Genomic DNA, 27,262 nt, shown 5'->3' on the forward strand with positions numbered 1-27,262 from the left:
GTCACCCAAGACCTGATCCATGTTTGTGTTTCCAAGACACGTCCAGGAAGGTCCTGCTTAGAAAGGAACCCGGGGAGCCCCTGGTGTGTTTGAGCCGAGGACAGAGTGGCCAGTGTCACCGTCTGTGGCATGCGCGTGCACACTCATGGGGCCGGGAGCGATGTGCGCCTTCTCCAGGGCTGCTCGGATCTGGCTGCCTCCTCCTGGCACGTGCTTCCGTGCACCCGGAGAGCATGGGGTGTGTGTTGGAGATCCTGCTCCCTCTGCACAGGGCCGCTGCCAGGCCTTTCTGAGCCAGCCTTCCCTCTCTGGTGTGTGCCCTCGGCACTGCAAGGCCACGCCGTGCTCAAATCAGCACCCTTCTCTTTCCTTTAATTCTAATAAAGTGCCTGGTGAGCACTGCCACCAAGGGGCTGTGAGACTGGTGGGGACTGAGGAGCAGAAGTGCTGTTTCCTGCAGACCTTCTCCCTGCATGGCATGGGAGCCACGGAACCAGGCATTTCCTCAACCAGGGAGCTGGAGCCCCCTCCTCTGGACACTTCTCTAGCCGAGTTCTTCCATTTCAGGATCAGGGCCACTGAAACATCAAAAACCAACTATGCCTGGTCCCAATTGTGGAGCGGGGGTGCGTGGGAGTGGCGGAGGAGGGCGTGGGAGCTGTGGAGGGGGACTGTGGGGGCCATGGAGGGGGGTGGGGGAACCATGGAGGGGGTGTGGGAGCCATGGAGGGGGCGTGAGAACCGTGGAGGGAGGGGTGGGGGCAATGGAGAAAGGGGTGTGCGGGCCGTGGTGGGGGCGTGGGGGCCGTGGAGGGGGCGTGAGAACCGTGGAGGAAGGGGTGGGGGCAATGGAGAAAGGGGTGTGCGGGCCGTGGTGGGGGTGTGGGGGTCGTGGAGGGGGCGTGAGAACCATGGAGGGGGTGTGGGGGCCATGGAGAAAGGTGTGTGGGTCATGGTGGGGGCGTGGGAGCTGTGGAGGGGGCGTGAGAACCGTGGAGGGAGGGGTGGGAGCCATGGAGAAAGGTGTGTGGGCCGTGGTGGGGGTGTCGGAGCCGTGAAGGGGACGTGAGAACCGTGGAGGGAGGGGTGGGGGTGGTGGAGGGGGTGTCGGGGCTGTGGAGGAAGGTGTGTGGGCCATGGTGGGGGCGTGGGGGCCGTGGAGGGGGCGCAGGTGTGTCCTGTGCCTGCTGCCACCTGTAGGGGGTGTCCTGAGGAGGCCTGTTTGCCAGTGGTGGCGCTTATTTCTCTGGGAGGTTCACCTCACGTGTGCAGTAGATGGAGTGCACATGAGAATGGGGAGTGTAGAAAAGGGATAAATGAAGTCAGAATGGCACTCAGGAACCTGAGAACAGTGGATGGGTGTCATGGTCCCCTTGGGCTGCCTGGGAGGCCCCTCGTCTTAGTTTTGCTGTGACCTGGCTGTAACGAAACCTTGGCAGTAGGGAAACCTTGGCTGTGTCATGTGGCAGCACTTTGCCAGGCCCACTAGACTTGGCAGTAGTTTATTCCCATGATTGGAGGCCCCTGGAGGGCCCTTGTCAACAGCACTGGGTGCAGGAGCCGGAGACGAGGGCCGAAGCTGTCTGTTCTGTGGCTTTCTGATGATAAATGCGGGGAGCGCTTGGGCCTGCGCCTCTCTGCATACCAAGGCCTGAGGCCCAATCAGGAGCTCGCTAAAGGCTTTTGCTGTTTCAGTGGCCCTGATCCTGTGATGAAGAAACCTCGGCTAGAAGAGGGTCTGGGGAAGAGGGTCCTGGGTCCCTGGCTGAGAAGGTGCTTGGTTCCTTGTTGCTGAGGATCCTGCGCCTCTTCAGTTAGCCATGTGTTTTCTTCTTGGAAAGGAAGTAGGTCCTTGGAAAGCTGTTCAGTCTTTCTGCTCATCAGCTGCTTCTGCGAATAGCTTCAGTTTCCCGCCCCCTGCCCCTCCACTCGTGGTCATGCTTCTCTCCTACCCTCCTGGGGTGGCTCGGGAGTCTGTGCGGGGTCTATGTGTTCCAGAGGCATTTTGCCGTTCACTCCCGACGGGTGACTTTGATAACTTGGGCTAGACCATTGGCTTTTTTTTTTTTTTCTTTTGAGACGGAGTCTTGTTTTGTTGCCCAGGCTGGAGTGCAGTGGCGCCATCTCGGCTCACTGCAGCCTCCCCTTCCAGAGTTCAAGCTAATCTCCTGCCTCAGCCTCGGGATTACAGGCGCATGCCACCATGCTTGGCTAATTTTTGTATTTTTAGTAGAGACGAGGTTTTGCCATGTTGGCCAGGCTGACCTCAAACTCCTGACCCCAAGTGATCCGCTCGCCTTGGCTTCCCAAAATGCTGGTATTACAGGTACTGGCCACCAAGCCCAGCTAATTTTTGTGTTTTTAGTAGAGACAGGGTTTTGCCATGTTGGCCAGGCTGGTCTCGAACTCCTGGCCTCAAGTGATCTGCCCGCCTCGGCCTCCCAAAGTGCTGGGGTTATGGGTCTGAGCCACTGTGCCTGGCCAGATTATTCACTTTTAGTTTATTACTCAGTGTCTTGGTCAGAGGTACTGGAAGTTCTAGGTGATGTTTTATGATCCTTCTGGGGAATATTTTGGAAGCCTCGACAGTTGTGCTTTGAAAACCCCACAGATGTACAGAGGCAGATGACACAGCCGCATTGTTTACACTTACAGACTCCACTAGTAGTCTTGAACATGTGTGTTCAGAAATCTGTATTCCTTTACTGCAGGGAAAACTAGATCTCTCCCCGCCAGATGTTGCCTTTTTTGAGTATTTAGAAATGAATCGAACGTACTGAGCACCAGTCTGACTTAAGCAAAGGCTAATGTTTTCTCTTTCGTATACTTAATTCCGAGTAAAGTCCGTGTTTTTGTCTGTGGTACATCCTAGCACTGCCCAGTCTCCTTTTCATGCCAGTGTATGCATATAACAGACTCATATACCTGACTTCATTGATTCATTTTTTATTTTAAAATTTATTTTATTATCATTATTATTATTTTTTAAGATGGAGTCTTGCTCTGTTGCCCAGGCTGGAGTGCAGTGGCATGATGTCAGCTCACTGCAACCTCCACCTCCTGGGTTCAAGCGATTCTCCTGCCTCAGCCTCCAGAGTAGCTGGGACTTCAGGTGTGTGCCACCATGCCTGGCTAATTTTTGCATTTTTAGCAGAGATGGGCTTTCACCATGTTGGCCAGGCTGGTCTTGAACTCCTGACCTCAGGTGACCCGCCCGCCTTGGCCCCCCATAGTGCTGGGATTGCAGGCATGAGCCACTGTGTCCAGCCTTGACTTTATTTAAATATTAGCCTTTAGGATCCAGTAGGAGCTGGATAGGTTTTTCTTCCTTTGTCTCATCTCATCAATTCTGCTGATCAGCCCTTAACTGCTGACATTTTTTTACATGGACATACCCTTTAACATTGTGTATGAATTGCGCATTAACTGCCCACTAATTGAAAACCAGCATTTGTTACTGTGTCCCTCAGATCCGGGCAGGTGCCTTCAGTGACAGGCGCTGTCTCACCCTGATGAAGAACCCCTTGGAATAGATTTGTTACCAGTTTGATGGGATTCCTAAGTGTTAGCTCCAAATATATACTTAGAACATTTTAAAGGAACATTCTGAGTTAGCAGATCCCTCCATTCTACTGAATGTTAAAAATCTCTGAAAATCTTATTGGAAAACCAAGAACATGGGGCTTTGTCGTAAGTGGACGTCCACTGAGACGTGCCTGTAAGAGGCTGCAGATGGCAGCTGGGTGGTAAAGAATCCTGTGTTTTGTAGTTCAGAGAGTTTTAAGATATCCGGAAACATCTGTACTCCTGCCCAGTTTTGATGTCTAGATTTACATAAACCCAAGGCCATAAATGCAAAACATAAAACCGAATTTTTGTTAATCCTTGTGTCCACTTGCAGTACAGTCTCTTCTGACTTTGGGAAAGCCTTAAAACCTCCGAGCCCAGCCCACACCTCGGCTGTGTTTCTCCCTGTCACACGCGTTCCTTAGGCAAAGTGGGAGGGTTCTGACTACACCATCTCTCCCCACCGCAGAGTTCATCCCAGACCCTGGCTCAGACACACACTCTGTCTAGGCCCGACCATGAGGGGTGCAGAGCTTGAGACACACACTCTGTCAAGGCCCGACCATGAGGGGTGCAGAGCTTGAGGGGCGGAACCCCGGGCTCAGTTCTCCTGGGCAGCCGGCAGGTGGCGGCATGGAGGTGGATAGCGTGGCTGCCCTTTGCCCACCGGCCTCTGGGGACCTTGGGGCGTCACGGTTTTGGGCTTGAGAACTGGACCTCACAGGAGAGATGCATAGGGAGGGAGCCCCATGGCTGAGGCAGAAGATGGTCGGTAGCCCCAGTGGTTTCGGAGGCAGATGCTGGGGTCCTTTGGACAGAGTAAGCTGTTGCGCAAGCCTGCTTCTGTGACTGTGGGCTCCACCCAGCTTCTCTGGTCTTCTTACCCTGCAATGAATGATTGTGAAGATTCCACAAGAGTCCTAAATGTAGAGTTCCTTGAAAGTCATACAAACCTTATACTGCTGTGAACAATTAATTTTTTCCCTGAGTTTTAGTATACCAGTCACCCTCTGTTAACTAAGGACAGCGTCGTTCCGTGTAACTGGATACACCACTGCTATTGTATTTCTTCCCTGTGATCTTTCGGGTCATTTACATGGAGAAAAGAAGCCCTGCCTGATTCAGCCCCTTCTGTTCTTGTCTGGGTGGCTCCTCAGGGATTTTCTAAGAGCCACCCACACTCAAGGGTGGCTTGTCCTGCTGAAGCCAGATGGCTTGGAACATGCTGTAGCTGTATGCGCCCTGCGTCTTGCTGTGTTCTGATGAGAAATGGTAACTTCCCGTTTTATATTTTGCCTCCTCTAGGGGGACAGCCGCGCCGCTGCTGCTTTTCCGAAGAGGTGCCTTCGACCGAGCTTTCCAATGGAGACCAGAGTCACAAGCTGGGAGATGACGCCTCGGAAAGAGACACCGGCGAGTCCAAGGCGGGGATCGCTGCTTCTGTGTCCATACTTGAAAACAGTAGCAGAGAGACTTCTAGAAGGCAAGAGCAGCACAGATTTTCTATGGACTTAAAGATGCCAGCATTTCACCCCAAGCAGGAGGTGCCCGGCCCTGGTGATGATGTGGAGTTCCCTTCCAGTACGGGAGCGGAGGGCCAGACGGGTCACCCTGCAGAAAAGCTGTCCGATTTGCACAACAAGGAACCCTGTGGGGGAGGGAAGCGGGCGCTGGCCCCAGACCTCATGCCGCTAGATTTAAGTGCGAGGTCGACGCGGGATGACCCCAGCAATAAGGAGACGGCCTCCTCCCTGCAGGCGGCTTTAGTTGTTCACCCGTGTCCTTACTGCAGCCACAAGACCTACTACCCTGAGGTCCTGTGGATGCACAAACGCATCTGGCACCGTGTCAGCTGCAACTCCGTGGCTCCCCCGTGGATTCAGCCCAATGGTTACAAAAGCATCAGAAGCAATTTGGTTTTCCTTTCCCGGAGCGGACGCACGGGCCCCCCGCCCGCCCTCGGTGGCAAAGAATGCCAGCCTTTGCTCCTTGCTCGGTTCACCCGCACTCAGGTGCCAGGGGGGATGCCGGGGCCCAAAAGTGGCTCTTCTCCCCTGGGAGTGGTCACAAAAGCCGCTAGCATGCCTAAGAATAAGGAGAGCCATTCCGGAGGTCCCTGCACTCTGTGGGCGCCTGGCCCCGACGGGTATCGACAGACCAAACCTTGTCACGGCCAGGAGCCACATGGCGCGGCCGCACAGGTGCCCCCGGCCAAGCCCAGGCAGGAGGCTAGCTCCAAACCGGTGCCTGCCCCGGGTGGCGGGGGCTTCAGCAGGAGCGCCACCCCCACGCCCACCGTCATCACCCGGGCTGGCGCGCAGCCCTCGGCTAACAGCAAGCCCGTGGAGAAGTTTGGGGTCTCCCCAGCGGGGGCTGGCTTTGCCCCCACAAATAAGCACAGTGCCCCGGACTCCCTGAAAGCCAAATTCAGCCCTCAGCCTCAGGGTCCACCTCCTGCAAAGGGCGAAGGGGGCGCTCCTCCTCTACCTCCCCGCGAGCCCCCCTCGAAGGCGGCCCAGGAGCTGAGGACTCTGGCCACCTGTGCTGCGGGGTCCAGGGGCGACGCGGCCTTGCAGGCCCAGCCCGGCGTGGCTGGGGCACCCCCCGTCCTACACTCCATCAAACAGGAGCCGGTGGCCGAGGGGCATGAGAAGCGCCTGGACATCCTCAACATCTTTAAGACGTACATTCCAAAGGACTTTGCGACCCTCTACCAGGGATGGGGTGTCAGCGGCCCTGGGCTGGAGCACAGAGGTAAGATGTGCGGGCACCCTCTTCCCCGGGCCACATGTGACCTCCAGAGCCACCCCTGGAAGGCCAGGGCTGCTGCCCACCTGCCTGTCCACGGCCTCTGAGGACAGAGCCAGCCGGCCCGTCCCACTGCTGAGCTGAGAGCCGCTCCCTTGCCCTAGCCCAGGAGCACAGCAGATGGGAACAGCTCTCCCAGGCTCCACATTCTGCCCTGCCGGGGAATGCCTGCCTGGGGTTGGTGGCCCTCTGCACGTTGGCCCTGGGAGGAGGTCGCAAGCCCTGCACGGCTTCCTTCCTGCTGAGAGGACATTTCCTCCACACCGACATTCCGCAGGAGCAGGCAGACGTGATTGCACTTCACGTGTCTGTCATTTTAAACACAATCCGTAGAAGTTCGTTGTCCTGTCTCTCAAAAGACAAGAATATTCATTTAATGTGATTTTTTATTTTATTCATCTGTAATTAAAGAAACACCTAATTAGTCTTCTAGTATTAGTAAGCAAAGCTTTGCAGAGGATCGATGTACCATATAAAGTCTGGAGAATGGGATTTGTGCAAAAATTCCTGAAAAAAAATACTTGGAAAGGGTTATCTTCGCTTCTCCCTCTGCCTTAGTATTGCTATCGATAGTAACACTGAGAAGGAATTGCTGGCTTTCCTCCTGCTCCTCCGGTGCACGCACTGGAACATAAATTGAAAGTCACTCTCACTTAACGTCCAGAACACGAAGAAACCTAAGTTCTGTTAAAAACCAAACCAAAACAAAGTCTCTCAGTTCATTACCTGGGAAGTCCTAACCATTCTTTGATAGAATTATTCATCGTGGCTGGGCATGGTTGCTCACGCCTGTAATCCAGGCACTTTGGGAGGCCGAGGTGGGTGGATCATGAGGTCAGGAGTTCAAGACCAGCCTGGGCAACATAGTGAGCGACACCATCTCTACCAAAAACACAAAAATTAGCCGGGCATGGTGGTGTGCACCTGTAATCCCAGCTACTTGGGAGGCTGAGGCAGGAGAATTGCTTGAACCCAGGAGGCGGAGGTTGCAGTGAGTGGAGATCGCGCCACTGCACTCCAGCCTGGGTGACAGAGTGAGACTCCATCTCAAAAAAAAAAAAAAAAGTAAGCCTGCGGTTTCTTAAAGTGTGGTTACCATTAGAACCTCTCAGATCCAGGGCTGCAAAGTCCAGGCAGCTGGCAGGACTGTCAGGGGCGTGGCTCCGGGTCTGGGAGATAACAGCAGAGAGCCTCCCAGAATCCACCGTTGGACAATGTCTCAGTGGGTGCTGGGGTCACCTGCCGAGCTCTTGGCTTAGGCCAGGGATTCAGAGCCTGCCTAGATCCGTGGCCCACCGGGGCTGTCTTGGCATGAGGGATGCTCACCCAAGGTGTTTTCCAGTAGGAGACATCACAGGCCTGCTGCCCCTCTTACAGATTTGCCAGCAAAGGCCTTACTCCAGCCAACCTTGTTACATTCCTGCTTTGAAGAGCCCGCTGAGCGCTTGTGAACTTTTTAGGATGAGGCCGAGGCCCGGACACCCAAGGGTCTTGTGATGTGTGTTGGGCTGAGGTGTGACTCGGGAGTGGGGTCCCTGAGGCGTGGTCTTAGATTCTCACCTCTTCTCCCCGCCCGTGTGCTTTGGGTGGACGGTGTAACCTGAGGAGGCTGTCGTGGGTGGGAGGCGTGGCGCAGTGCCGTGTGGATTGATGGTTTGACTTTTTCCACGTTCAGTTAAAGTGAGTGAGTTCCTTCAGCCTCAGCAGGGTTTCCCAGTCACATAGATTATTTGCGGCTAAGTGGAAAACAAGTTTGTTGGTGGCCTTTTGACGTGATGCCAGCCTCACTTCTGGAGATGTGGGTTTTTTTGGAACCCAAAGCAGAGAAGGCTGAGTGGTGAGGACTGCGCTGTTGTGGATGCTGGGTGTTCCCGGCCGCACTTTGCCCGCTGTGTCCTTCCCCTGGTGGCCGCCTCCCAGCAGAGCAAGGGGGGTTTGACGCCCACTTAATCCACCGGACTCGTAATTTAATTAATCATGTGCCCACAGCCTGCACGCACGCTAAGTTCTAAACCTGCCAGCTTACACCTGGAAAGTGGCGTCCCCAGTTTTTAAAGGCCTTTGAGCTGCCCTGTGGGTGGCATAGTTGCTGTTCCTAAGAAAGTAGAAGTGAGTTTTAAGGTAAGGTTTTGAAATTTTAGATGATAGAATTTGAAGTCCAAAATAGTCTGACGTATTTTCCCTTTTGTTACAGACATTTTAAAAAATAAATTGTTCTAAGGCCTTTTTTTTTTTTTTTTTTTTTTTGAAAGAGAGAGGTTAAATATTCATCTTTCATATGGGAAAAATACTAGTCATAAAGTACATGTGCTCATCTTGGGTTATTTATTCTTCTAATGTACACATTGAGACATAGTGTGAGTCAGCAAATTTACGGTTACTAAGTGTACTCTCAATTGGGTTTCTTAAGGGAAGTGCTCTCACCTTTTTGGTCTTAAAATACACCTGTTAGTAGGTGCATTATTAGGATCCTGGCTTCCCAGGTATGGAGTACCTGAGGTCAGCCTGTCTAGATACTCGGTCAGTGCACCTGAGAAGTGCTAAGCATCTCCAGATGGGACGCCTCCGGTGAGGGGCTCAGCGCCTCCTGGGCTCCTAGCTTTGGTGAACTTCCCTTGCCTGTAGGTCCCTGTGTTGAAGCCGTCAGAACAAGCTGAGAGCTCTTCTATGTCATAGTCCTTTAAGGCTTCAGACACTTCCTTCTTGCCTTTCCTGGACCCAGCATCCCTGTTCTGCATCCATCCTCTACCTGGTCTCTTGGGCCTACCCATCTATCCTTTACCTGGTCTCCGGGACCTTCTGTATCCATCCTCTACCTGGTCTTTGGGGCCTTCTGTATCCATCCTCTACCTGGTCTTTGGGGCCTTCCCATCCATCCTCTACCTGGTCTCCGGGACCTTCTGCGTCCATCCTCTGCCTGGTCCCCAGGACCCTCTGTGTCCATCCTCTCCCTGGTCCCCAGGACCCTCTGTCCATCCTCTCCCTGGTTCCTAGGACCCTCTGTGTCCATCCTCTACCTGGTCCCCAGGACCTTCTGTGTCCATCCTCTACCTGATCTTCAGGACCTGCATCCATCTTTTGCCTGGTATCCAGGGCTTTCCCTGTCCATCCTCTACCTGGTCTCCGGGACCTACCCATCCATTCTCTACCTGGTCTCTGGGGCCTTCACGTCCACTCTCTTAACTGGTCTCTGGGGCCTTCTGTGTCCATTCTTCTACCTGGTCTCCAGGGCCTTCCCTGTCCACTCTCTCTACCTGGTGTCTACGACCTTCACATCCATCCTCTACTTGGTCTCTGGGACCTTCCTCATTTCCTTTCTCCTTACTTGAATGTTTGTTTTTGACGTCCTTAAAGTGTAGCCAGAAGGAAACCCAGCAGTCTTGATGTGGTCAGACTATTGGAAAGATGAACAGAACATTCATGTTTCCTGTTACAGAGACTGACTCGATTTCTGTTACTGCAGCCCAGGAAATCTGTGCAGCCTGGATTCCCTTTTTTGAGTGTTACTGAATACTGGGGTAACTACACTTTCTTAGGGCTTTTTTCTTCCTTTTGTTTCTGTTCAGCTGTTTCTTTTTTGTGGTGTACCTGTAGCTGATTTTTGAGTCATGAGTCTAGAATCTTCTTTCGTTCCTCCGTTGGTCACATTGGTCTTTTTGATGTGTCTTATTATACAAGGGTGTCTGTGCTTTCTGGTCTTCTCTCCTCACCCCATGTGTTTGTTACGTGTCTGCTAGGTGGGTGTCGTCTGCAGCTCTAAAGATCACAACTTCCCTGTGTGTGGTCACTGATTACCCCTATTGCTGTAGCATCATTTTGTAGTTTGGGGAGGTAGAAATACGCAGAGGAGAATGGTCTCAGAGAATAGGAAATCATCTCACGTGTACATGCAATAGTTGTGGGTGCTAGAAGTGTGATTTTGTGATTTTGCAGTGAACGTGTTCCATTTATACAGAGAACATTTCTATTGGAGGATGCCTCTAAGACAGGTTTTATTTAGAAGTTAGGAAACGGGAGTCTCAGAGACTTCCCCACCCCCCACATGTGTTTGGGTGATGTTTCTGTAGATAGGGAGAGTCTAAAAACTCTACCCAAACAAGAAGGAAAGAGCCATTGCTGCCTCCCTTAGGGGCTCCCTGACTGTTAAAGAAGAAAAACCCCCTGCATCTTCTGTAATCATTGTACAGTGTGACTACCAAGTTTGTAAACATGCAGGAATAGAACATAAATGACTTATTGCTACAACAGTAATAAAATAATACATGATCTGTGTTTTCAGGCCTTATGGCCAGCCTAGATGATCTGATACTATGAATCTTAGAATAAAATTTGAAGCTAATAAAATAATTCCAGATAAAATAGATGGTATTTCTTATTGGGACTTAAAAAAAGTCATTTATACCAAGGAGGCCTTCATATTATGGTGATGAAAGCTTTGTGCTTCCTTGCAGTTTGATCTCTCTTTGTAGAATCTTTTTCTTCTCCTCTTTCTCTATGGATAGCACAGCACTGCATAGTGACACGCAACGTAGCAGGGCTGGGTGTCCCTCTCTGAAGTTGGCCAGGCCTTTTTCTTTGACCGTTAAGTCCACTTTCCAGACACAACTTGAATTTCTAGGTGAGAACATTTGAGCTGCATGCTCACCAGGTGGTCTTCAGTTCAAATGAAGTTTATAACCTTTGTGATTAACTCGGAATGTTGTAGCTTGAGCATAATATTATTGGCCATAAGGGCAAGTGCCCTGTCTTTAAAAAGTAAAGAGAAAGTGATATGGTGAAATGTGGGGGAAAATCATATGTGTGCCTGCACTTGTGAGCGTGTGCGCCTGCGTGAGTGTGTGTGCACGCGTGCTCATGCACCCTTAATTCAAGGAAATAGGCACGGATGAGTGGGAGGGCTATCCACGTTTTCTCTGTTGCTCATTTGGATAGGAAATAGCTACAATAATTACTTGAAAAAAGAATAGTGACTTAGTTTTTGAAAGTTGTGAATGTTAGACACAGATGACATTGCATGTCATCATCATTAGTCAGTATTGTGTGTAGGCGTGGTCAGATTCCACCTGTAGAAGCAGTCTAGATGGTATCTGGGAAAATCCAGACAACCAGAGTATTCAGAAATTCATTTCATAGGAGCTCCACTGGGTGGTGTTTCTAATGCAAATGAATGGGGGAACAAAATAGCTTAAAAAATCTCTTTTTTTCCTTTCCTTCCTTTTCTTTACTTCCTTCTTTTCTTTCTCCCATTCTCTTTCCCTGCCTCCCTTTTCTCTTCTCCTGTCTCCCCTCCTTTCCCTTCCCCTCCTCTCCCCTCTGCTCCCTTCCTCTCCTCTCCCCTCCCCTCCCCTCCCCTCCCCTCCCCTCCCCTCCCCTCCTCTCCCCTCCCCTCCCCTCCCCTGCCCTCTTCTCTTCTTCTCTTCTCCTCTTCTCTTCTGTTCTTTTTTTCTTTTTCCTCTTTTCTTTCTTTCATTTAAGACAGAGTCCCACTCTGTCACCTAGGCTAGAGTGCAGTGGTGTGACCTCAACTCACTGCAGCCGTGACCTCCTGAGCTCAAGTAATCCTCCCGCCTCAGCCTCCCGAGTAGCTGGAACCATAGGCATGCACCACTCGCCTGGATAGCTTTTACATTTTTAGCAGAGATGAGGTCTCTCACCTGTTGCCCAGGCTGGTCTTGAACTCCTGGGCTTAGGTGATCCTCCTGCTTTGGCCTCTCAAAGTGCTGGAATTACAGGCGTGAGCCACCACACCAGGCCCCTGTTAACTTGAGCGTTGGTTGAAATGTTTCTTCTTACTCCTTTTGTGTACGTAAGGCAATGGGAATATTGAGTAGTCGATGGCTAAGTTGTTAAATTTCTCTGATTCATGTTAATGATCTGTCATATAAGAAATTTGACAAGATGGGCCTCACAGTTCATGCATTTCTTATTTCCATAAACATGATCTATAGTGTAAACATGATTTTATGTTTTTACTATTGAGCTACTCTGAATTAGGGTAAGAGAAACAATATTGAAGGTTTGTTTTCAACCAGTGTGACTAAGGTGCCTTTTGTCATTCTCTTCATTTGCTGTTCACACTCAGGTGTCAGCCTTTAGATACATAAAAACTCAGCTGCATAAAGCAGCTTTTTAAAAAATTACTGTTACAGGTGTAACTTTTTCTAGTTATTACTTCTGTTTTTTTTTTTTTTTCCTACTGAGTTGAGTTACTATTGCGCGTAACTGTGACTCTCTCAGCCAGAGAAATTTCTTTGGAGCTGCCAGCACATGGAAAACAAGCCTTTTCTTCAGAGAGAAAAGGTGTGCAGACAAATAAACACTCTCTGCATCCCTTTCTAATCAAAGTCGTGTGGCTTTTTGGATCAGAAGGAGACATAGAGCCCGGCCTTTGAGTGCGGGATGTGGCATGATCTTTGGGGAAAAGGTGGGACTTGGGGACTTCCCCCCTTGCTGATGGCCAGCAGATGCACACACCTTGGGTGCCTGCTGTCTGGTGCTTGCAGGTGTCCCCTCCCTTCTGCTGGGGGCCAGGGCCTCAGAGCCACCCAGGCAGGCAGGAGAGAGGGCCAGAGGCGGGGCCACCCTGTGGCCGCACTCACTCTGTGTGGGTCTCCCAGGATCGCGGCCGGGTCACGGCGGGCTCTGGTCCTGCTCACTTCCTATTTTCCATGAGCCTCGTCTCTGTCACGCCGGTGTCACTCTGATTTGCCGGATGTGCCGCTTGACAGAGCCGGGCTGATGGCTGTGCCCAGCCTGCAGATGCTCGGAGCTCCACAGCCCAACGTGCAGCCTGGCGGGCGCCTCCTGTCCCTGGGAGTGGTTTTTAATTCACTGTAATTTATGCATCCTTGCAGTCCTGAGAGTGCCTGGCCTGTCAGCAGAGCCGAGATGAAGGCTGACAGTTGTCACCAGGGCCTGAAGGGAGCCTCACATGATGACACATTAGACAGACTAATGATGTTTTCCTCTCGCTTCCCCCTCGCTCTCCTGCCTCCTCACCTCCACGCCAACCCCACCATGGCCCTGCCACCGCCACTGCCACTACCACCACCTCGCCACCGCAGGGACACTCCGGACGCAGGCCCGGCCAGGAGAGTTCGTCTGCATCGAGTGCGGAAAGAGCTTCCACCAGCCCGGCCACCTCAGGGCCCACATGCGGGCACACTCAGGTATCGCCCTCCCGCCCCGCTATCCCCAAGGGGAGCAGAGGAAGAGGGGTCTCTTCTGTCAGTGGCTTGACCGTCCGCAGCCAGGGAGATACTGAGATTTCAGCCCCTACCAGGCGGCGGGGGGCCTGCCGTCTGCCTCCGGGATCGTATACCGGCCACCCCCACTCCACACCTGAAATGGGGTTTTTTGGTATCCATGTGTCATGTGGTTTAATTTGAGATAAGCCTGTTTGCAAATGTTCCATTTTAATTAGAGAGTCACTCCTCAGAAATGAATATGCTAATGAATGGCATTGCTACCAGCACACATTTAATCAAAGCACCCTTTTAGCACAGCCTAGGCTTGGTTTTGTGTCCTCATTGGCACCGACTGGACTCTGTGGGATACACCCGGGCCCGCTTGGACTGCACAGGAGGTACTGCAAAATCCCTCAGCCCTTATGTAGAGACCTTGCACCCGGTCAGGCTGGAAACTGTCAGGACGGCGCAGGGGCATTAGAGAGACAGGGAGACGGGGTTCTGTATCAGGAGTGTGAAGGAGGCACACAGAAGCTGGTCTGATGCAAGATGACACAGGCCAAATGGTAAGTAATGCAAGAAGAGGGTCCCTTACACACACACCGATAATTAATGTTGTCAGTGATCGCTTTCTTCCGCAGTGAGGTCTGAATTAAAAAGGGCAGTGGCCCCGGGCAGCCGTTATCACAGTCTCTTACTGTAAGTGTTACGGTAAATTGGTATTTTCCAGCCACAGGCTAGGCGCTGGTGTCTTTTTTTGTGAAAGTACTTAATCTGTAATGGACTCATTTAATGTGCACGTCCTGAAGCTCACACGCTCATCTGTTAACAAACCCCTTGTTCCCACAGTGGTGTTTGAGTCCGATGGACCCCGGGGTTCTGAAGTTCACACCACCTCCGCAGACGCCCCCAAACAAGTAGGTCTCATGATGAACTGGATGTCTGGGTTTCGATGTGGTAGCTGGGGAAGGTGCACCACGATGCTCATCGCCAAAGCATGACCTCCTTTTTGTTTTTTTCACTAGATGTGTAAATAATCGTATATGCTTTGACTTGGAACCTGACCCTTCGGGGCCGTCTGCGGGCAGTGTCCGCACAGAGGTCCTCCCAGCCGGGTGGTGCAGGGTCTAGGTGCGCACAGCTGGTTGTTGGTTGTGTTGGGGAGGAGGAAGTTGGGACAGAATGGTGGTGACTGCAAACACTAGAAACTCACTTTTTCCAAGATGGTTTTGGTTATGAGTTTGCTTGAGAACAAATTATGGTTAACCTCCTTGAAGAACATTATTTTTGTGTTACTCCATAAGAAAAGTTTCATGTCCAGCGTGGTGTCTCGCGGCTTTGCGCTTTGTTTCTCTGCATTACGAACACGACTGGCATGGCCAGAGTGCCTGAAAGTAGCTGTATGCCTGTGCGTGTGATGCACCTTACCATCCAGGTGTGACCTGTGTACGTACACAACTCAGTATACACTGAGTGTGCGGGACCCTGGCATTAGCACGTGGTTCTGAGTCCTGCTCTAAAGTAGGGAGGCACCCACAGCCCACAGCGGGTCTCTTGCATTCTTTCGGGCTGAGAGTATGTATTTTCATTGCTCTCCCATTTTGCCCTCCCGGAGGATGTCACACCCGTGTTGCACAAGCATTCTCTAAATAATATTCTGGCTTTCTCCAAGGACAGACTCTCCCCTTTGTCATTGAGGAAAGAGTTTCTTTGCCATGAGAGTCAAGCCCTGTCTGGGTGGTCGAATTCAGTTTGTGTCCCCTGCCCTGAAATATCTCGTTGTCTGTGGGATTCCTGGTTGCTGGTGAGGATGAGGGCAATTAAGACCTCCAAGGGATCTCAAGACTCAGTATGATCTAGTGAGATCTCAAAAGAAACTGGAAAATCATTCTAGTTTATTTCTAGAGGAAGAAGATAAGAGGCATGAAATGGCTTCACCAAGGGCCCACTGCTAATTAGTGATTGAGCTGGGCTGGATGTAGAATTGACATTACTTGATTAGGGATTTTGTTTTTTTTTTTTTTTTTTTTTTTTTTTTTTGCCTTGTTAGAATTTCTGTGTGTTGTTAAAGGCCCTTGCTTCATGTATTGTTGACAAAAAGCCTTGCCATTTGTTACAGGTCTTAAATAATTAGCTTCTGCCTTTCTTAATAAAACCCATAGTTACCCAATACTATGACAGCTTATGAAATAAATAAAACATCTTGCTGAAAATGGAATGAAAAGATTCCCAAATGCATGACCTCCACTGCAGTTAGGAAGCATCATCCTTTTTAACAGAAATAAAACCCTCTTGCCACAAACAGTCACCGTGATGTGTTTGTGGGATGTAGTAACAGCAAGGTCATGCCGTAACTGAGAATTGCAAGTTGATGTTACAGCTGGAGTGAGTCCCAAGTGTTCCTGCTTACACAGGTGACCCGTTCAACCCACCAAAGGCCTGGCTTTTGGGTAGGAATGTTTGACAGGGGCGGGAAGCCAGGCCAGGCGGATCTGGGAACAAGTTGGTGAGATTCTTCAGGAATGCATGTCAGTTTATTTGCTGCCTATTAATTCTACCTAAGCCCCTTTGAAAAACTCTTGTCCCAGGGAGAAATGGGAGATCAATAAGCAAATCATTTAGACTGTATCTTAAGTAATTTCTGTGTTACTTATTGGTTATGCTGGGAGTTTATAATAATTGTTACTCATTCTTGATTCTGATATAGAAAAGATTTACTTACATCATTCTGTTTGTCTCTCTAGACTAAAATGTTATTTTATACTTCATACCAACTAACCTCTTAGTTTCAAGTTTACAGTAACTCAATATTGTGGTCTGAGTGAATGTGGCTTTCAGACTTAGCCTGTGTATTAACTGTTGGTGTGAAGATCTCAGTGGGTCAGCTTTCCTTTCATTCATAGGACAGTGGCGGTTCAGGCCTTGGCATTAAAACTGAGCTAGATTTGTATGCGTCTCCTGCTGTGGCAGCTGGTTTGTTAAATTCCGTATCTGAGATCATGGCCTCTGATAGTACTTTTTGTCTTTCATTACATTTAAAGTAGCTTTTGGTGATTTATCACTGAATGCTCTGGTTCTCTAAGGAAATTCCATTTTCCTTAACGTACTTTGGAACTATCAGCATTCCCATAGAGATTTGCTGGGGAGGATAATTGCAAAACACATCAGTAATAGGTAGAGGTTTAAATCCTAGGGTTCTTTGTTCTTGTCCTGTAATTCTCATTGTTTACAGAAATCACAATAGCTGTGTTAAATTTAGGATACCTTATAGATTTATAGAAAAACATTCTATGGTTATGTATGTCTAGAATGTGATTCGTACTTACCAGCCATGTTCTTTTTCGTGGTTAGAGTGCTTTACTAACATTCACTAATATTTAAATCAGATTCTTCTCCTTTGGGCTTTAGATGCTAGGAATCATGGCTGTGTTTTTTTTGGATCATGCAACACTGTGTATTCATGCAGAGATTATTTGATGTGCCACTTAAAGTCAATGGACTTTTATAGATATACATAATAGATGCTAAATTATTTAATTGAAATGGTATTTGGAAATTCCATTTTATAATAATTTATTCACTTATTAACAATATTTACTGACCACCCACTGTGTGCCAGGCCTGTGCAGGACAGCTGGGGAGACAAGATAACCATTTTTCCTGCTTCTCTGGTTCAAAAGGTCCGTGGGTGGCTTAGACAGGAAATAGGGCAGAGCAGGGCAGCGCTGTGACATGGGAAGGGTCCTGTCATTGAGGCTGGAGGTGCTTGGAAGACTATGGAGGGGCGGAGGGATGGGCGTCCCTAAAGAGCTCAGCCCGTGGATGGCCCGGAGTGGAGGAACACATTCCACTGGAGGAGCTGGGTGGGGGTCAGCTCAGGAAGGGAGAGCCGGAGTGGGTGGGTGGAGGCTCGGGACTGGGGTCTAGAGAGCACCAGGTCTCCTTGCTGAGACTCATGAATTTCTTCCCCCGGGGGATAGAGAGCCCTAGGCAGGGCTGACACCGTCAGAGTTGTACCTTGAGAAGAATGAGCAGGTCACACGCCATTGACAGTGGTGGGCTTAGTGGTTCCCGGCGGCAGGAGCAGCTCTTTTGGAGGCGCTTAGCTTGATCCCAGTGAGAAGCAAGGTGGTCTGAGCTGGCATGGGGCTGGAGAGAGCACGTAGATTTGAGGGACTAGAACAGAGGGATTGGGTGTGGAAAATGAGGGACAGGAGGGAATCATGTTGACCCCAGGTCTGGCTTCAGGCAGCTGGCCCCAGGGATGATCCATTCCCCTGAGGCTGGAAGGAGGAGCAGGATAAAACATTTCCAGATAGAATTCAAGGTAAGTTTGAGAGCTTTGTGGAAACCCAGGTAGGAATGTCCAATAGGCAGGCGAAGATACAGGTTTACAGTGGAGAGAAAAAATCCTGGCAGAGACTATACCTAATAGCTATCAACATTTAAATTCATTCAAGGTCAGACAGTTCTACTCAGAGAGACCCAGATAATAGAATCTATTGGGTTATTGAGTAGAGGCTTTAACTTTGATCCTCCACCATAGACATATACTGTAACCTAATTTTCCTTTAATGGTGCTTATTTTGTATACTTGCTGTGGAAATCAAGTTAGAACATACACCACAGAGCACACATTCAATGTGACCTCTTGTCATTTATTCTAAAAATAAGCAATTTTCCTTAATAACTGGAGGAAACTCACATACTTGGAGAGCATTTCTGTGGTGAGCACACATGTGAACACGTCTACACACATACTTATGCCCGTGTAGACAGATGGCTGTCATTGATAAGCCGGTTAGTAGATTTTGCTTATGAACTCAGTTTGATGGCATGTTTTCTTTACTTGGTGTCTTGTGGCTTTGTCGGAACCTGCCAGCGTGCTTCTCTTTGTTTTGTTTGGTTTAAGAGACTTGTTGTTAATTATTCATTAAAGAGAGGATGCAGGAAAACCGTGAGTTGGAGAAAAGTATCGTCAAGATAGGCATAGTTACCTCGTTCGCTACATTCTGTTCAAAAGCCCTCCGGTTGGTAGACAGACATTGTAGGTTTTTGTAGAACAACTGCCCTTACTTTGTCCTATTAATATTTGAATATTCTATACTGGAAAATTCTGAGAAATCACGATATACCGTCTATCTCAGCGAAACAATTCAACAGGCACGAGGGCCAGGTAAATCTGCTGAAATTGATTTAATTCACCATAGGTCAGAATCAAGAATAAATAATTAAATTAAAGTCGGTTTAATTCATCAGCACACACCTGAAGCTTGAGGAGAAATAAAGTAGTTTCCCCTTTCGTGGTGACCCTAGCAGCAGTCTTTTTCAGCACACGCGCTGTTTAAGCCTCTTCCGTGTTATATACACATACTTTTAAGACTGTAGAGGAGGTCATGAAAAGCAGATAGTCAAGCAGCCATTTCTTTCTGAACACCTTCCTTTGGTAGGCAGTAAGGGTGGAAAGGATGCCTGGAGCCTTGGAAGGCAGAGATGGAGGATACATAACAGGGCTCCCCGTAGGCTGCGGATGCTCACAGCACGCACCTCTAGGCATCTCACTCTTTTGCCTCGATCGTAGACAAGCTAGAAGATGGTGAGAGGGTCCGGTCCCTGGGCCTCAGGAGCCCAGCTTTGAGGGCATCCGCCCTTGTGGGTGATTCTTCCAGCCCATTGGTAGCACCGGTGCTTGTCCTTGGTGTTTTTACTGTGTCTTGGATTAAGATGGTTCCAATATCAAGGACCGCTGATCCTCCAAATCAAATTCTAAATGAGGGGAAGAGCTCATGCCTGTTGTCGTTTAAAAGATGCTTGGTCATCCGTTAACACAACTGAATAAATGTTTAATTTCTAGTAATCATTAGCATTCATCATTAGAAAGAACACTTTTTGAAAACAATGTGTTGAAATCTGGGTGTTTTGTCCTGCGGATGTTAGAGGAAAAACTAGGAAGTTTCTTTAGTGTTGCAGAGAAATTGATTTTTTTTGTTACATTGTTGTTAAACATTAGAAATTAAAATGATTTTTGAAACCAAGAAAAATTATTCCCCCCAACCTCGTGGTTTTGGGATTTATTAAAAGACCAGAATGTCTGCTGAAATATGAAATCTGGTGTTTTGATTTGTTTGGATTCCTTGCCAGAATTTAAAGACTATGATTAATAGTTTATTTCTTATTATTCTAAATGTTATTTTAAAATGGTTAAGCTGGATAAATAATTCCATTAATCAAAATAACAGGAAATGAAAAAATAAATGGCGACCTAATTTGTCTCATTTTTAGCTGTGGCTATTATAATGCAAATGATGGAGAAATCACGTAGGTTGGTACATTTGAATATATGCATAATCTATTTTCAGTATCACTTTTAGAGTCTCAGCATCACAGATCAGAGTTTGAAATTCAGCTCATTTGCTTAAGCTTTTCTTATTTATTAAACCAAACAAGCATCTTAAAACACATTTTCCATTTTCTCTAAATATAATATGCTACCAAAAATCATGGATTAGACTTGGCGACTTACCCAAAATCACCCCAGTCACATAGCCCTTGTTTACTTACGGCTTGTTGGGTAAAGGTTTTAGTCAATAAGTATTGTGCATAATTGGTCCTCAGGCACTTAGCATTGCCTGCGTGGCTGACCGCAAGCCCTGTTTATAGGCTGACCTCCCTCTGAAGGCTGAGCGGTGCCCCCTGTGTCCTGGGGCATGGCGAGATTTTTGTGTGCAGGCCATCGATCCACACCCACCACTATGTACACATTTCCCTGCCTTACTAAAAGAAAGAGAGAAAGTAGACCTCGTAAAGTTCCAGTAGTCAATATCCATCCCCAGAACACTGAAATACCTTCAAGAAAGATAGTATTTCTTTCAGCATTACTGAAAAGCCCACAATTCACAGCTGCAACAAAGAAAAGCGAAATCTTCTGAAGGCAGGCTTCTCATTTTTTGACTGCTCTTTCCTTCACAGGAGGACAAGGCGATGTGGACGTGCTCAAAAGATTACAGTGCGTCCACTTAATTTGAATATTTCTCTGCCTCCTTTCTTCCATGTTTTATTCATTTCTTAAAAATGCTCTAGGGCTGCTTTATTGAATAATAACATGGTGGCCTCCAGTGAATCAATAACTTAAAACAACTCTCTTAAAAAATGAGGTATTGGAACACATCCCTTCAGTTACGAAGAGAAAATGGGCATCTCTGCATCTGGATTTGTGAATACAGTTTAACCACCTAGTTGTTTGGCTTATCCCGACTTTGCAGTGCTTCCAAAATAAATATTGTTAAAGCCTTCTGAGCCCTGTAATGTAAAACATTAGCCCTTCATGGACGGAGGGCCATCTTCCTGTTGCCTCTGGAACAGTCCATTGATGCCTAACCCCCAGTGCAAGTCTGTGACTTCCGGTCCAAAAGAAGAGCTGGTCCAAAAGATGTGCCCTGGGGGTGCTGTCCCTGTGAAATCTAGGCACACACAGCACCCGTGTTCATAGGCATCCCCTGCCCACCTCTTACGGTCCCTGATGTCTCTGTTCGCTATTCAGAGACGGTCAAGGCCAAACGCCCAATAGCCGACTGTAACTCCCAGTTTTCTTTGGTAAACATGAAGACCATTTTCCTTCCCGAATGTATTTGGAATTGGTTCTTAGTGAGCCCTGTTGATGATGAATATTTCCCATCAGAACCTCAGAGATCTCTTCACGGCCTGACGTTGCTGTACAAAAATGTAAAACAATCTTTCTCCATTTACTGCAGGAAATTCACCATCTACTTAGGGAAGTTTTATCACATCTCTCATTCCGTTACTGTTTCCTACATTTCAAATAAACTGCTGTCTCCACCACTGCGCCCACCCCCTAACCCCTCATAAACTTTTGTCCAGTATCTTTCTGACTTCCACTACATGTCAACTGGTAGATGTCACGAACACAGAGCCAGCTGTAAGTAGGAGTTTTCTGGAACTATTAACTAAAGAAAAGCCCTTAATTCATTATGTCAACCAGACCTTCCCCCACTCTGCCGTTATTTCTGGGGTTCCTATAGGCATAACTGGAAACAGAATTTTACGTGAGTCCCTTAGTTTATGTATGCATGTTAATTTCCACTGGTCAGTTTCACTTCATCAAGATTTTAGCTGAAGGTTAATGCAGTTAAGTAAGATTTTAATCTGGCCATACTGTTTTTGTCCTCAGATTGTAAACGCTATTGTTCAAACAGGGATGCTTCAAATGTCATTGGAGAGCATTCTCTGAAAGCTGTGGACGCCCATTTATGCTTGGTTTTCTCTTGCAATTCACTTTAGAATACCCCTTCCCTTTTTCCAACTTGGTAATTGTTTATGGAAATGGGTGAAAACGCTCTGAAGTTCTGACAGACCTATGTGAGAGCCGGGCTTTTCTTCTTGTTTGTATGACCCCAAATTCGGCCTTGTTTTGGAACTACCACTCACTTGTAAATCTGCTTTGTACTATATACAGTTTTACAATCTGGCCTCCTCCTCACCTTGCCAACTTGTAACCTTCTCTCCAGAGCTGCCTCAGACCTCATCATCTGCCATTCTTACATGTGAAACCATTAGAGAAGTCGAATGATCCTTTCTGAATCACAGTGGAAATGATTCTTTTTCAAGCCACCCCTCTTTAAGGCAGCAAGGCAAATTTAAAATACTTGATGCTCATTTTATGAAATGAGTTACAGCTCAGGTCAGGGGGTCTTTGCCTACTTGGTTGGCTTGCTTTGTGAAGGTCATTGTTCGTGTTCTTGGATGTTGATTAGAAAATTAATAGGAAAAATGCATTTAGAAACCAAAAGGCAGAAATGAGCTTTTCTCCTGTTCTTTCCTTTTTCTCACCCAGGGGAGAGACCATTCTAACACAGGTACCGTCCAGACAGTGCCTCTCAGAAAGGGAACCTAAAGGCGTGTTTCCGACGCACCGCAGGTCCCGTAACGGCCATTAGCAGTACCCTCACGATGTCCCAGCAGCCTCCCACCTGTGACCTGGCCGCTCCACGGAAGAACAGCCGGGGAACTCCTGAGCAGACACCTCACATCCCGAGCCGCTGCGCTGGAGTGGAAACTGAAGGCAGATGCCTCTCCTTGTTAAACGTTCAGAAATAAATGAAGATGTTATATTCTAGAAATACATGTAGATACTATATACGCATTTCCGTGCTCATGGTCCATAGTCCCATATTTTCTTATAATCAACAGTAGTACTGGCAGGCACAGTAGGGGCACAAGGCATCTATCTTATTCAAGACAAGTTTGAGACACTGGAAAAAAAGATACTTGTTGTGTGTGTTGGACAGAGTGGCGAGGCTGAACGCTGTCACAGGGGCCTCCCATGTTAAGAGGGACTGTGATGATGTCAGAACAAGCCGTGGTGGATTTGAGGTTGATCGAGTATTAATACTACTGCCTCTCCTTATCTTAGTGGGTATTTAAAATAGTAAATAAGAGAGAGGAAGGAGGTGACGTTCAGGTGCTGTGGGAAGCAGGCTTGGCGGAGGGGCATGATGATGAGACCCTCATTATTCGCTGGTTCCATCGCACTCCTCCCTGGGGCCGTGTGCCTGTTCCATTCTTTCCACCATTTGAACTGAGCGAATCCGGCAAAGGAGACACGTCTGTGGGAATGCGTAGATTCTGCCTCGGAAGAGAGCTAGTGGAACACTAAGAAAAGCAGGCTTCTTGTTTATTCTCAGGACCTTTTTGTAACAGGGCTACATTCTGCAAACTGCTTACAAAGGAAGACTATACGTCTTAACAAATCATTTAGCCACTGAGTCCTCCCGATTCAGACCTGTTTTAGTAATGGCAGAAGAATCTCTGAGCAGGTTCAGGGGCCCTAGATGACTAGGGTGCCGAGTCTGGCATCTTCTGTCCCCACTCTGCCTCCCCGCCCCTTCCCTGAGCCACCCCAGCAGTGGGTGTCTTTTCTCCCTGGGCCTGGTGACCTCCACAGGATGAGTGACTTTGTTCATAAAGGGTGGGGATCACCAGCCCCTTGGGTGGGGGACGGCTTTATATACCTCTTCCTCAGTAATGCAAATGCGAGTTTTTGTGGTGGGGGTTAAGGCCCATAACAAAGGATCTTAAACCATGCAGTGTACGCAATTGAAATTGTATTCCACAGATATAAATATTTTCTTTTCCCATTGCCGTGACACTATGTGTGATGGTAATATTTCTGAGAGTTTCAGATTTTTGCACATATGATTTTATGCATTATCAAAAGTTACTGCTGCCTTGAATGAAAATGTTCTGTGAAATTTTTTGCAAAAGCTTTACTAGGTTTTTTTTTAATTGTGAAATTTTGTAAAGGCAGGAAACGGATTAAAACGAGCATGCTAAATATATTTTTCAAAAAAGCAATAATTTTACATGTACAGAAATTATCCTAACCTTTAATACTGGTGAGAGCAACAGTTTACTTAATACAGTAATGGATTAGTGCAGTTTTTGTAGACAGTGGGCTTCTGATACAAAGTCTTGTTTAAACACAGACACACACACACACACACACACACACACACACACCCCCTAAAGTGTGGGTTTCCTGTTCTAATGATTTGTTGAATATTATTATTATTATTATATTATTATTATTATTGTTATTGTTATTAGTTAATGTTTGGTTCTGGATTCTACTTGTTACTGAGTTTAAATTACTTGACGGTTCAGGTTACTTTGCAACACTTTCAAACAATGCAATGTAACTGGCTAGCTTATATATATATATACATATATATATATATATTTTTTTTTTTACTTATTTTTTTCTGATATTCTTACACCAGATATGTACGAAAATGATCTGTCCTGTTGGTGTAATTAGGAATGTCCATGCAGATACAGTTAAGCAGCTGTAATTGACTGTTCTGTAAAGTTATTTTGAGCAAAGTTGTGGAGACACATTCCTCTGTCCACCTAAGAAATCAGAAGCCTCTTCTGTTGATTTATGTTTAATCATTTCAGTAGTTTCCCCACAGTGATCATTTCTGCATTTTCTGGCTTTTGTTTTCTTGGCTAAAAGTGAATGGTGACTGTTAGGAATGTCAGGGACTAGTGACCCAGTCCTGTTTCTCTGTGTTTTAGTTATTAAAAAGAAATTCTGTACCCAAAGTGACACGAAAGTGTAGTCTACATCTTTACTGTTTCGGAAGCGGCATGGAAAAGTGCAGTTGGCCTTTGGAGCTGGAAGTGTCTTGCTGGCGTCTCCATCCTGGAGACTGGTGGGGAGTGGGCTGGCTCTGGGGCCCTGCCGGCTGCGTGCTGGATCCTTCCTGGCTTGCAGGAGAGCAGGCATGGAGGACAGTCAGCTTGCGGGGCCGCGCAGGGTGCACAGAGTGCAGGAGGAAGGTTTTCACCCAGTTAAACAGACTGGGGGGGGCCCCCCGAGAACGCCATCCCCTGAGGCCAGCTGTGGGCAGGCCTGGATGTGTGGTCCCTTCCTTCCACCCATCATCAGTATTGTATTGGTTTGTTAATTTGTTGATGTCAGTTTGGTCATAGTATTTAATATGATTTGTGTTTTCTTATTTATTTAGCCACTGTTTGATTCCCTTTTTTTGCCGAATGGTAATTTCTGCATGATACACACTTCTGTACGTTGTCTTCTGACTGTTACAGACTTTCTACTACCTCTCCCGATCTGCTGTTTCCTTGTTTCTTAACAGGATTTTTTACAGTGTTGCGTCTAATGTAACTTAGACAATAAAGGGTTTGGTTGTCTACACTGCAGCTTCTCTGTGTCTCTCCCCTGCTTTCCGCTCGCTGCTTCCCGATCTGCCCCTGCTGGGGCCTGGCTGCACCCTCGCCTGCCTTACCACACTCTCCTGTTTCCCGCTCATATCGCTTCCTCATTTTTGCATTCAAATAACACACAGCTAATGAGCTTCTAAAAATCTTTCAGGTTGTTCCCTTGTTTTCCTTAATTTGAAGAATGAATATTTAAATTCTCTCAAAAGTCAGATATTGAGAATCTTCTCTGGGAAATCGGCCACTGTACCTGCCCACCTTTCTGCCCGGCTCCTGGAAGGTCTTATTGTCCTCTTGGACGGACAGATTTCATTCTCAGCACCACACGGATTCGGCTTCAAAGCCAGGTGACTTTTGCCTTTGAGGCTCTGAAAAGTATTAAACGTTTTAAGAGGGTCCCCAATATTTACTTATTTATTTTTTAAACCAAGAAAGACACTGGTTCCCTCAAAAGCAGGTGCTTCAGGAAGTAGCAGTTGGGAGTTGCATACAGTTACTTCGTCAGAGAAAGGAGCGCCCAGTATGACAGGCCACCGCCCCTGATCCGGCCACTGTGCACAGGTCGCTGAGGGTGCGAGAACACCTCTGCAGGGGCTCTGGCACATGTGGGTTTCATCATCCCACACTCCTTCAGGCTGCAGGGTTGAGTGCAGAAAGGGCAAGCTTCATCTCCATGGTGCCTCTCCAGGGTGGCAACTCTGGTTGGCCTCTGCTCTTTGGACAGAGAGATAGGGTATAGGTTATGGGGTCAGTAGGGATGCTTTCTGGATCAAAGAAGGTGCAGTGCTTAGTCTGTTGTGTGGAAGAGGGCACCTCCTGGGCTTTCGTGGCTGGAGACTGTCTACCAACATTCCTTCCTTCAAAGTAGACAAACCCTCCTCTGCCACCTCCAACAAATTCTCAGAGGTTTCCAAGCTGTAGAAAAAGGAAGGAGGGAAGGAAGGACGGCATTCATATAGCTTTACTTTCCACTTCAAAATGTCTCAAGTAGCATATGTTGTTTTACTGCTTTTAACTTTGGTGAGTTCTAATTTCAGAACGTTTTGTTCACTGAGCAAAAAAAAGATGAAACAACCACAGGCCAGGACTTCAAGTGAGGAGGACGCCTTTGTTTGCCGTGGTTGGTGGGAGCACACGCTGGAGCCCGGTAACAGGCCTGTGGGAAGTGACCCAGGGCCACCCGCCCAGGGGAAAATGTTCATTCTTCATCAGCTTTGCTAATTCTACTTTGAGGCAGTAAAATGCAAAAGACCATAGAATTTGTATTTCCTTTTTTAAAATACAATTTATAACATTATATTTTGTACTCTTTATATTAGAATTTGTAACTAGATTGATGTATTTAACTCTATTTCTGAAAAAGTAATTCAATGTTTTAGTTGTGTGATAAAAATATTTAGATAAAACGTATTCATTCTATTGGAATTTGAAATAAATAAAAACATCTTGGAGTTCTGAGATTTGTAAGACATTTTTCCCCAATTTCAGAGGGTGTCTTCAATCATTTGACAGCCCGCTTTGATCTGTGGTTATTTATTTTTGTTGGCTGAACATAAACCAAAGTGTTAATGCTCTTTATTTATAGAAGAGTTTTAGGATGATTCACAAGATCGTTCATCTGAAAAGATGCCCAGATGGCCTGAGTGTTTTTTTTTTTTTTTTTTTTTCCAACTCTTTTGTGGACTCGAGGACATACACTTTTTTAATGGAAGATGCTGTGTTTTTCTCAATTTTTTTTCACAGCACACATGTTATTTCCCCACTGAATACACCCACTGTTCTTACCCTTGCACTGTCACCCATACAGGACGTACAGGGATGGACGCAGAAGGAATTCTGACTCAGCCACACCTGGAGGAAATTATTGTGTCAAAGATGTGGGTACACAGAGGGGCTGGCACTGTGGTTTGCAGTGGTTTACTGATGAGACAGCGAAAACGAGA

At 47.6% G+C, this 27,262-nt stretch overlaps 1 protein-coding gene across 18 annotated transcripts in view; it reads left to right on the forward strand.

Moving 5' to 3' along the window:
* Positions 1-25,301, forward strand: part of ZNF516 (zinc finger protein 516) — a 171,166-nt gene extending 145,865 nt beyond the window's left edge. For 13 of the 18 annotated variants that reach the window (XM_055296175.2, XM_063617894.1, XM_063619199.1 and 10 more), the window contains 4 exons: positions 4,873-6,321; positions 13,440-13,544; positions 14,412-14,479; positions 22,414-25,301. In XM_055296175.2, coding sequence (XP_055152150.1) covers positions 4,873-6,321; positions 13,440-13,544; positions 14,412-14,479; positions 22,414-22,473 — 1,682 coding nt within the window. In that variant the 3' untranslated portion in view covers positions 22,474-25,301. The remainder of the gene's footprint in view (positions 1-4,872; positions 6,322-13,439; positions 13,545-14,411; positions 14,480-22,413) is intronic. The other 5 variants (XM_063620259.1, XM_063619952.1, XM_063620777.1 and 2 more) reach the window with 1 other exon arrangement.
* Positions 25,302-27,262: the final 1,961 nt, after the last annotated feature.

The sequence above is a fragment of the Symphalangus syndactylus genome, chromosome 1 (assembly GCF_028878055.3).
Source record: "Symphalangus syndactylus isolate Jambi chromosome 1, NHGRI_mSymSyn1-v2.1_pri, whole genome shotgun sequence".
Taxonomy (NCBI): Eukaryota; Metazoa; Chordata; class Mammalia; order Primates; family Hylobatidae; genus Symphalangus; species Symphalangus syndactylus.